We start from the raw sequence: 12,344 nt of genomic DNA on the forward strand, positions 1-12,344 counted from the left end.
AAGGGCGGGGAAAAGGGGCCTGCTTCCGCATTCGAGAAGCGGCTATGTCCGAGGAAGGGTCGCTGCCGTTGCCTCAGGATGGAGGCGGTGGGGAGGAGACGCCGGAAAGTGGAGCCGCGGCGGAGGCTGCAGACGAGGCCCCTCTCCCTCCTCCCGCTTCGGTTTCCCCGGTGGCCGAGGAACCCGCCGGAGACGCCAGGAAGAAAAGTAAACAAGGAAAGGGGAACCCTCACTGCGGGAAGGGCTGCGGCCTCGTGTCCGGCTTCCAAACAGGGCCCGCCTTCGCCCGCTGCTTCTGACAGGCGGAGGAGCTTTAATCCCAATGTTTCCCACACTTTGAGTTTCTGCTTGTTTGGGACTTCAGTTCCCAGAATCCCCTGTCATTGAGCAAGGCAGCTGAGGCTACTGGGTACTGAGGTGCAAGGGTTATTTTTATTTATCGTGTCAGGAGCAACCAGACAGTTGTATTACATTTTTAACAAAACAAACTGTAAATGCAGCCTCTGTGTTTCCCAAAATCTGATCTTTGTGTTTTGGGCATAAGCCACCAGAATCTATTCATTCACCAAGGCAGCTTAGATTTTTGGAAATTGAACTGCACTACAAGGAATGAGGTTCAGCACCAATTTAACTGCCACAGTTTAATGCTATGGAGAGATATTGACAAACTGGAATGTGTCCAGAGGAGGGCGACTAAAATGATCAAGGGTCTGGAGAACAAGCCCTATGAGGAGCGGCTTAAGGAGCTGGGCATGTTTAGCCTGAAAAAGAGAAGGCTGAGAGGAGATACGATAGCCATGTATAAATATGTGGGAGGAAGCCACAGGGAGGAGGGAACAAGTTTGTTTTCTGCTTCCTTGGAGACTAGGACACGAAACAATGGCTTCAAACTACATGAAAGGAGATTCCATCTGAACATGAGGAAGAACTTCCTGACTGTGAGAACGGTTCAGCAGTGGAACTCTCTGCCCCGGAGTGTGGTGGAGGCTCCTTCTTTGGAAGCTTTTAAACAGAGGTTGGATGGCCACCTGTCGGGGGTGATTTGAATGCAATATTCCTGCTTCTTGGCAGGGGGTTGGACTGGATGGCCCATGATGTGTCTTCCAACTCTTTGATTCTATGATTCTATGAATCATAGTAATTGTTTTAGGAAGACTTTAGCTTTCACTGCTCCTAAAGTTCTAGTGCCTCACCAAACTACAGCTCCCAAGATTTTATAGCAAGTGTTGTTAAACTGCATTAATACTCTAGTGTAGTTGCATCTCCAGTGGTTTCTAAACTCTAGTCTTCCAGGTGTTTTGGACTTCAGCTCCCAGGTTCCCTTCTCATTGGCCAAGGCTGCTGAGTCCTCTGGGAGTTCACCCAAAAAACCTAGAATTATTGAATGGAGGTGGCAACCTTTGTCTCCCAGAATCCTAGTCCAGCAGTGAAACCAATAGACAAAATTGATTCTCAGGGGGGAAAATGTTGCTTTTTGTGAGCCATCTGTAGCAGAAAACTTCCATAAGTATTCCGTCATCCACATTTGGACCTAATCTGATCCTATTAAGTCAGTGGTTCCCAGCCTGTGGCCCACAAGAACAAAAATATGGTCCGCAGCCTCACCATTACTACACTGTTGCCTCGAAACCACGCAGCAATGAGAGCGACTGGTCTTGCTAAACCCTCTTATAGTGCTGAGGCAATGGGGATGTTGGGAGGAGAGAGGCTGACTACCCACAAAAGCTTACTAGTATCACCACATCAGCTCTACATTATTAAATGTGGTTTTCTGTGGGCAAGGAGATAGCAACTACTGGATGGCTACCAGAAACTAGAGCTGATGTGGTCTATCCAATGCAATTTTCTGAATCAGCAACCCAAATAAACTGAATCTAAAGTTGACCAAAAACTGATTCGTAACTTTTGGTACTAATGTTGGAGAGTGGTCCCTGGTGAAGAAGAAGGTCGAGAACCACTGTATTAAACAAATATATTGCACTGTGATTACTACTGTAGAACTATAGATGGAGCTCATAAATAACACTTTGCCTCCAGTAGATAAAATTGGACATAAATGGCTCTTCCTAGATATCTGAGGTATTTCTGTAAAATAGGAATGCTTTAGCTCTCCCCCATTTAATTTGTATAGCTTTGATGATATTTTCCTTCGTTTTAATGATGCAATCTGTTCTGTTTCCATATCCAATGTGCTCTGCTTTCCAGTTGATGTTTTGCTCAAAGCTGTTGGAGATACCCCTATAATGAAGACCAAGAAATGGACAGTAGAAAGAACCCGCACAATCCAAGGCCTCATTGACTTCATCAAAAAGTTTCTTAAACTGTTAGCCTCAGAACAGCTGGTATGTGATTTTTTTTTTAAAAAAAAACAAACAAACTAGTTACATTGTTGAAGTTTAATGTATCACTATATATAGGGACAATTCCTTCTCTGGTTTTGTTTTTCTGCTGACAAACAAAGAAGAATTCCAAAAGGTGTCCATTTATCTGGACTTTCATGCATATATAACACTTTAAAATGAAGAAGCAAAGTTTCCACTGCAACTGGACATAATTAGGCAGTACTGATCAGCTTGGGTTCTTATACATCTCTGGTTTATCATGTCTCAAGTTCTATAATGTTAACTCAATCATGCTAACCTAATCATTATGAAATGATTATCTCAAAATTAAATATTTTAGTGGGTCCTTTGCACACAGGCGAATGAGTATCCAGAAAGATCAGTTTGCTCATAATTCTGCAAACAAGAGGCAGATGATAAGTGATGTCAACAGTGCATTGTTATCAAAGCAGTTCACAAAAACAAAAAGTACAACGACAACATTTAGAATGCATTAACATCATATAACAATGATGTTCAAATGAGCATCATACATACCAATAGGCTAGGTAACAGTACCTGTAATATCCATGTAATTCTGCTTATGCAATTCACTAAGCTATTGCTGTTAAGAAAACCCAAAATTACATACCTTTTCCACACTAAATGAGGGACATATTAACTAAATGATCACAAAGCATTTCAAAGAACCCACTCTTAAGGGTCAAAAGGCTTCTCAAAGAACAAAAGGTTCTCACAGCATCCCTTTATGCTCAACCTAAAAAGGCCCCACTCATTCCCATGGTTGCTGCTCTCACAAAAACAGAGACAAAATTCTTTGATGTCCCAATTTAAAGGGATAGGCTCAACACATACTTTCGCATACAACAAAAGACGCTAAAGCTCCCTTTTGAAGATGGGGCTGTAAAAGAATGATTGATCCAGAACCATAGACTCAAAAACTTTGGATTTGAGGGATTTTAGTGCAATTCATTGGCTTAATTTTGATACTTTTAGAGAGGTTTAAACTATTTCATGTTCTACAGTTAGTTTCCCATTGTTTTCCCCAACTTTTTCTTGCTGAAAAAAGTCTGTGAAGTAGGGTGTTGCTCTCCAGGACAGGAAAAGCACTCTTGACTTTAAACACCACATGTTGAATAAGAAAACAGTTGTTTTATTGGAGATAGTTAAAAAGCAGCAAAGTAAAAAAAAAGCACTTAAAAGAAATAGGTAAATACAATTGGGTAAGAAGATAAGCAGGAACAAAATAGTCCAGGGACAAGTTCAGCAAAGTGCAAAGTCCGCACTTCTCTAATATAATCTAGAAAACCAGGAAACATTAATCCAAGTCATGAGTATGCAGACATGAAATCCAAGAATCAAAACCATGAAACAAGAAATACTTAAGCATGAATCTTCCAAGCTAGGCTTCCATGAAACAAAGACGAGAACTTAACTTGATTCCAAACTATGCGTCATCTGGCTACATTTCCTGTACTCGAGACTTTTATCCCCTCATTAAGCTATACCAAGCACTCAGAAATTGGTTTCGCTTCAGTTGAGATTCCCTTATTTTTTTCTGTCAGAGCCTGGCAGAACGCCGAAGCCACTGTTCGGCTTGTCTGTTTTGACTAATCTCCTGCTGTCTATTTGCTCATTAACTTTTGCAGCTGGGCCAGGTGCCAAGATGTTTTCAAGCCCCAAATCCTGGGAACTCTCTGGTAGGAATTCAGGGAGTACACCATCATCCCCACACACCTCAGGGACATTCTCATGGGAAACTACACTTTGAACAGGGATCTCCTGGTCATTCTCTGCATCAATATCATTGACCAAACCATTGCCATCTTGAAACTCATTGACATCACTCCCCACATCCAAAGCACCCTGATCCTGAAACACAATCACAGGCTGAGCTCCAACACGGGGTGGGGGAATACAATACCTTTAGAATGACCACTGGGAAATTTATTTAATTTTTCACACACACACACATTCCAAATCTCTTGCAGATATCCTTTTCGGTACCAATTCAGAAGCTGCAGTTACCTTATAGTTCTTAAAGATACAGAGAGAGACAGATTGGAAGCCAGTGGATCTAAACAAGTGGTTCTCAACCTATGGATCCCCAGGTGTTTTGGCCTACAACTCCCAGAAAACCCAGACATTTTAACAGCTGTTAGTGTTTCTGGGAGTTGAAGGCCAAAATATCTTGGGACCCACAGGTTGAGAACCACTGATCTAAACTGTAGTCGAAATGGAGAAAGTTGCAATATCTAGTAACTCTAATTTCAGTAATTCAATACTTGAGTAACCAGCAATTGAGTGCAGAGTATCTTCCACCTTTTACAGCTGCAATGCTACTTAAAGAACATGGTCAACAAATAACTGGTCCTCTAGCTTTGCAGATGGAAGTAGGATTCCCTTCAATCTGCAGTCATAATGCCTGGGATTCTAAGGCCCTGTGGAAGATAACTGTTCAGCAGTGACTCTTATTTTGTCCATGTTGTGTTGTTCATGAGCCTTCAAATTATTTCTGACTTGAGCTGGTCCTAAGGCAAATCCATTCCAGGGTTTTCTTGTCAAGATTTATTCAGAGAGGGTTTACTATTGCCTTCCTTCAGGATGAGAGAGTGTGACCTGCCCAAGGTCCCCCAGTGGGTTTCCATGGCTAAACAAGAATTTGAACTCTGATCCAGCAGAATCCCAGTGCAATAACATTACACCACTCGGACTTGCCATTTTCACTATATTGAATTATTTCAGAAGGAATGTAAAAGGTTATAATTGGCATGGGACATTTTGCAGGTACAATATGTAATACATGAGGAAAGAATATCTTAAAATTTGATAGAATGCTTTTGTTTAGAATAGAGATCATCTTTCTCTACAACATATTCAAATAAACTTATTAGTATGTTTCTTTTTTCCATGCAGTTTATTTATGTGAACCAGTCTTTTGCTCCTTCACCAGACCAAGAAGTTGGAACATTATATGAGGTGATTACTAGTTTTTATCTATTATTTTTTATGCTTTTTGGATTTCTGAAATGAAGGCACTGGTTCAGTGTTTCAGAGTGCCTGAGATACTGTATTTGTAAAACTTTCTTGCAGCAACTTACCAATAGGTGGCAGCATTTCATTTTAAAAACCTTACTGTGATCTTAGGGTTGATTCAATCCAACTGAACATGGCATTGTTCGTTTATGTTTTTTCTCTTTTTCATATTTGCTTACAGTGTTTTGGAAGTGATGGAAAGCTTGTCCTGCACTATTGTAAATCTCAGGCTTGGGGATGAAATTAGAATCGGCATCACTTCAAATTGCTGGAAAATGAATGGGCAACAATGATCTTCAAAGACATTCCCCGTGGATAAACTGAAGAAATGTTTTAATTGTTGCCCATAGAATTCACTTTGTTCTTTTTCCTGTTTTCTTTGTGCCCATGTGGAAGATAAATATAAGAACTATCTAGGTTTCTCAGCCTGAGATTTTACTTCATATGATGACTTCTTGCAGAAACAATTGTGCACGTGCCATCGGTTCCCCTGAATCTGCCTATTGTTGCTCCAGCATTTTGGAGATTTTTTTTCTAAAAAAAAGAATTGAGGAACACATGGACCATAATTGAATCAGGTTGTTTGGAAGATACAGCCTGGCTCTTGGAATGATATTTATTGTGCATTATCAGCTGTATGATATACATCTGAGATAAATAGCTACATTTTTCTATTTACTTTTGCCTGTGTCTCTTTATTTTAAGTCCAGTACATGATATTCAACCTTGATTTCCATGAAGCCAAAGAGATATTGAGATGGTATTACTCATCCAGTAGCCCTTGCTTTTCTCTGATCTTTCCATCTTTTCTCTAAACAGTAGGATATAAGGTTTTTCACTTAATAAAATCTGCTTTTAATCTTATCTCCAGTATCATCTGTCTGTAGAGCCCAATTTTTGATGTTGTTTACTACTTTTAAGAATATATATTATGGACCCCCAAAAATCCATAAGGACTCCACCCCACTCAGACCCATCGTGAGTGCCATTGGATCCCCCACATACGACCTAGCAAAATTTCTTGCTGCACAGTTACAAAGCCATATTGGGCTCACTACACACTACATCAAGGACTCAGCCCACTTCATAGAAAAAATCAGCAATCTCAAGCTAAATACAAACGACAAACTGATCAGCTTCGATGTGGTATCTCTATTTACCATGGTCCCAGTAGCAGACACCATGGCACTCATCAACCAGAGGTTCCCAGAAGACATCACGGCTCTGTTTCACCATTGCCTCACCACCAGTTACTTTCAGTGGGACAGTGAATTCTACGAACAGAAAGATGGAGTAGCTATGGGGAGCCCTCTCAGCCCGGTCATAGCTAACTTCTACATGGAACACTTTGAAGAACAAGCCCTGGAGACAGCAACCAAAAAGCCCATGATATGGTTCAGATATGTGGATGACACCTTCACCATTTGGAGCCATGGAGAAGAAGAACTCAACAGGTTCCTGGACCATCTTAACAGCATCCACCCAAACATCCAGTTCACCATGGAAAAAGAAAATGAAGGAAGACTGCCTTTTCTAGATGTCCTAGTCATCCGCAAACCAGATCAACAATTGGGTCACACCGTCTACAGAAAACCCACACACACAGATAGATATCTACATAAAAACTCCAACCATCACCCAAGTAAAAAAAGAAGCACCATTAAAGCCTTGGCAGACCGTGCAAAAAGAATCTGCGAACCCCACCTCCTCCAAGATGAACTGAACCACCTCAACTGGGCTCTCCAGGCCAATGGATACTCCACCTCAGACATCAGAAGAGCTGCAAGACCAAGAACAAGCCACGAGAGTGAAGATGAAGATCCACCCAGAGGAAAGGTGTTCCTGCCATACATCAAGGGAACCACTGACCGCATAGGGAAGCTGATGAGGAAACACAACATACAAACAATCTACAAACCCACCAAGAAAATCCAACAAATGCTACGTTCAGCAAAGGACAAGAGGGATCCTCTCGCTTCTGCAGGAGTCTACCGTGTACCATGCAGCTGTGGACAAGTCTACATAGGGACCACTAAACGCAGCGCCCAGACACGCATCAAGGAACATGAAAGGCACTGCAGACTACTTCAACCAGAGAAGTCAGCCATAGCAGAGCACCTGATGAACCAGCCTGGACACAGCATATTATTTGAGAACACAGAAATGCTGGACCACACCAACAACCACCATGTCAGACTACACAGAAAAGCCATTGAAATCCACAAGCAGGTGGACAATTTCAACAGAAAGGAAGAGACCATGAAAATGAACAAAATCTGGCTACCAGTATTAAAAAACTCTAAAATTATAACAGCTAAACAACAGAGAGGAAAAAAACAGGCACAGATTAACACCTCCCAGCAACAGATTTTCCCAGGCTCAGGCAGACCTTCAAATGCTAATGAAGGTGATCAGCTAAACATTCACACCTAACTGCAGCAGGGAAGAGCTCCTTGCCCCACCCACCCCAGCCATTCCACAGATATATAAACCCATTGTCCTAATTCCAACAGACCTCACACCTCTGAGGATGCTTGCCATAGATGCAGGCGAAACGTCAGAAGAAATGCCTCTAGAACATGGCTCTTTAGCCCGAAAAAACCCACAAGAACCTAGTGATTCCAGCCATGAAAGCCTTCGACAATAATATATATTTATCTCAGAGTGTATATGTCAAGCCACTCTGTTTTCTTGTAAGAGCTGTTAACCTTTACATTTATTTTAAACTACCTTGGGTACCCAGCATTGCCAGAGTTATTTGTAAAAGTCAATTTTTTATTTTACAAAATGCACAAGGTTGTGGGTGAACTACAACCCACATCATGCGAAGTGGACCCCCTGAAACTCCCATCAGTTTTTAAAGTTGGTCATGTTGCGCAAGTTTGCTCTCTAGATGCATAATCGGCGGGGTCCGGGTGGTCTATGCTGCAGGATGAACTACAGCCCCCACTATGATGAGTCAGTCCCCTCAAACTCTTCCAGTATGTTCAGTTGGTCATGGGGGCTCTGTGTGCCAAGTTTGATTCAGGTCCATCGTTGGTGGGGATCACAGTTTCTCTGGTTGTAGGTGAACTATAACTCCCAAAACTCATGATCCATCTCTCCCAAACCCTTCCAGTAATCAAATTTTGTCTTATTGAGTATTTGTGCCAAGTTTGGTCCAGATCCATCAGCTTTTGGGTTCATAGTGCTCTCTGGATGTAGGTGAACTACCACTCCTATAAATTGCTCCAAAGACCTCCAGTATTTTTGTTGGTCTTGAGGGTTCTGTGTGCCAAGTTAGTTGCAGGTCTATCATTGGTGAGGTTCAGAGGGCTCTTTGATTGTGGGTGAACTATAAATTCTAGTACCTACAATTCCTATAAACCAAGATTAATTCCTCCCAAACCTCTTCAATATTTTTAGTTTGTCATGTGGGTTCTGTGTGCCAAATGAGGTCTAGGCCCATTGTCAGCAGTGCTTTGCCTTGATGCAGGCTGAACTAAAACTTCCATCATGTTGAGTCAAGTCCCCAACCCCCTCCAGTATGAGCAGTTGCTGATCAGTTCCTCTGTGTTTTCTGTGTGTTATAGGAAAAAGTAGGAAAGGGTTATAGGAGAGGCAGTGGGACCGGTCATGGAAATTCCACACCAGTGGAGAGAGAGAAATACTGGGATGTCTGTAGTGGAGGAAAAGCATAAAATCTAGAAAGAAATGGCTCCTGTACGAAAGCCTTCACTTGGATGTTGGGCAGTATTGTGTTTGTGGAGGACATTGGCAGGGCTCTTGGACACATTCATGGCGCTCACTATAATCCACAATGTCATCGCAGGGGAGGGCCCTTGGTGTCTCCTGAGTAGTGGGAACTATAACTGTTTGTGGAGGCTGGAGCTTGTCTAAGTGGACATCCCAGCCTCACACACACATATTTTCACTTTTATTATGTGTATAGATTTCTATCATTTTCAACAAGTTTCTTGAAGTGAAGCATGTGTCATCATGCTTCATTGTTCAGATGAATGAATCATTACCAGCATTCAAAGTGTTCATGTGGAAATTGGAAGTGGAGTCTAAACACACCAGATCCTATCAGATCTTGGAAGCTAAGCTAGGGCAATTCTGAGTACTCCTTGTCAAATGAAAACCTACTGGAAAAAACTATCATTTATCCACAGGCAACTTGAAAACACAGACACAAAGATATATAATGTATTAGTTTTGCTCACCTTTAAGTTAGTGAGGTGAGGTAGCAACTATTATTTATTTATTTATTTATTATATCCCATCCTATCTCAACCTCAACAGAGGGACTCAGGACCTACTAGTAATTCACAGCTTATGCATGTCCCAAATATTTCAAAAGTGAAAATATTTAAAATGCCATCTTAGAGTAATGTTTCTTTGTTCCTTCCTTTTATTTTTTATATTTTTATTTGCATATTTTCTGATTAAATATAGCAAATTGTGGAGGCTAATAATTATTTAAATATTTGTCTTAATTTCTGCAGTGTTTGATCTTGAGTGTCATAACATTAAAGCTCCATATTGACCATAAAGCATAAACAAGCTGCCTTCTCATATGGTCATCTGTATGCTACATACCTGAGGCAGAATAACAAAATTGGGACCAAAATATTATTCATCCATTTTGAGTTGCAAGTAAGATGATTCTCCCGTCATCACAACTGTATAGGTCAGACTCGTGATGGTGACAAATACTGGAATAGGGATGACAATGCAAGTATCTGAATAAATCAGGTTGTTGCAAATGAGAAAAACCAATGTCTTTCTGAAATAATTGACTAGCAAAAACATCATAATATCTCAGTGCTCTACAAACGGTCACAGAAATGCAATGTCATCATTTATCAACTTCTGTAAATCAATATAAAAGATTTTGATTGCTTTCTACTTGAGAAATGCTTTGCATATTGAGTCTAGCCCAGGCATGGGCAAACTTAAGGCCAGCTGTTAGGAATTGTGGGAGTTGAAGTCGAAACACCAAGAGGGCCAAAGTGTGCCCATGTCTGGTCTAGCCCTTCAAATGTAAGAAAGTAAAATTCTGTGAGTTGGCAAATGAACCATATTGTAGATGTTACTGCAATGAATACTAGGACTCGTTGGAGATTGAATGAATACTTTACCTTTTTTATTCTCCTTTTGTGACCGATTAGTATTTTACTAAATATCTGAAAGATTTTATCCACATTCTGAGTGAATTGCACAACCTTCCGTGTGTCATTACAGTTAGAAACAGTATGTGTGTGTGTTACTATTACCTAACGCATACCTAGATCAAAAGGCAAAGCAGAAGTATGCAAGACATGGTGCCAATTGTAATTAGTTTGGAATGAGAATTTTGAAAACTCATTCTGTCTGGAATGCAAAATGAAATGGCTCTCTATTTGGGGACCCTGAACTGGAGTCCAGGTCCACCTGACTTGCTCCCGGTGAAGTAATTAAGGATATTAACCCGTTTGAGATCATATTTGGAATCTGTGCCTGCTCATGTACTCACTTGAATATTTAGTTTGTTTCCTTCAAGATCTTTCAATTTTATTTGTACATTTTCTGGTGAAACACAGGAGATTGTAGAGACTGATATTTCTGCAATTATAATGTTCAGGGTCACAACATCAAATCTCCATGGAGAATGAGAATGTATTGCTGCTTTCTTGTGAGCTTGACTGTGGACTTCTCATATTGGCCTCTATGTGCTACTTACCCAAGATAAAATAACAATAACAACAGGGACCAAAATACTGTTGACCACATAGGGAATCTTATGCAGAAACACAACCTACAAACTATCCACAGACCCACTAAGAAAATCTAACAAATACTGTGTTCAGCAAAGGACAAGAGGGATCCTCTCACATCTGCAGGAGTCTACCGTATGCCATGCAGCTGCGGACAAGTCTACATAGGGACCACCAAATGCAGCATTGCCCAAAAACAAATCAAGGAACGTGAAAGGCACTTCTGGCTAATTCAACCAGACAAGTCAGCCATAGCAGAGCATCTGATGAACCAATTTGGACACAGCATGCTATCCGAGAACATAGAAATGCTGGACCACTATGTCAGACTACAGAGAGAAGCCACTGAAATCCACAAGCATGTGGACAAGTTCAACAGAAAGGAGGAAACCATGAAAATGAACAAAATCTGGCTACCAGTATTTAAAAAATCTCTAAAATTGAGACAGTAAATAAGAACAACACTAAAAATGGGAAATCCAGACAAGAAACAATCAGAGCCAGCAAATCACCTCCCAACAAAGGATTTCCCCAGGAAGGAAACAGCCAAGCTTTGAAGCTGCAAGGCCATTCAATGCTAATCAAGGTGGCCAACTGCAACACTCACACTTGCCTCAAACACAAAGGTTCTTTCTCCCATCCTGGACATTTCAGAGATATATAAACCTCACTTGCCTAGTTTCTAACAGACCTCGCAACTTCTGAGGATGCTTGCCATAGATGTGGGCAGAACAAGGAGAGAATGATTCTGAAACATGGCCATACAGCCTGGAAAACTCACAGCAACCCAAAATACACTGTCAGCCCTAGCTTCTGCCAACCTAGCAGTTCGAAAACATGCAAAATGTGAGTAGATCACCGCTCCGGTGGGAAGGTAACGGCGCACCATGCAGTCATGCCGGCCACAGTCATGCCGGACAACGCTGGCTCTACGGCTTAGAAATGGAGATGAGCACCACACCTCAGAGTCAGACATGACTGGACTTAATGTCAGGGGACAACCTTTACCTTTACCTATCAGTTTTGAGTTGCAAGTAAAATAGTTATCCAGTCATCCTAACTGCAAAGGTCAGACTCATGATGATGATAAGGATGATGACAGTGACAAAGATGAGGATGTCAGGAGACACATATATCTGAATAATTTAGGCAAATGCAGATAAAAGCCCAAGGTGACATTTAACATGGTGAAATAAAATGTCACAAAGTAGTGAGCAAACCTTAAGAA

The 12,344-nt window shown here is 41.2% G+C and overlaps 1 protein-coding gene across 1 annotated transcript; it reads left to right on the forward strand.

Annotated features, from left to right (window-relative positions):
• The first annotated feature begins 1 nt into the window (after position 1).
• ATG12 (autophagy related 12) lies at positions 2-6,056 on the forward strand. The gene is made up of 4 exons (XM_060761936.2): positions 2-207; positions 2,206-2,342; positions 5,259-5,321; positions 5,560-6,056. Exons 1-4 carry the CDS (start codon positions 45-47, stop codon positions 5,617-5,619), a joined length of 423 nt encoding a protein of 140 aa, XP_060617919.1. The 5' UTR covers positions 2-44; the 3' UTR covers positions 5,620-6,056.
• Positions 6,057-12,344: the final 6,288 nt, after the last annotated feature.

Source organism: Anolis sagrei, chromosome 2 (assembly GCF_037176765.1).
Source record: "Anolis sagrei isolate rAnoSag1 chromosome 2, rAnoSag1.mat, whole genome shotgun sequence".
In the NCBI taxonomy this organism is placed as follows: domain Eukaryota; kingdom Metazoa; phylum Chordata; class Lepidosauria; order Squamata; family Dactyloidae; genus Anolis; species Anolis sagrei.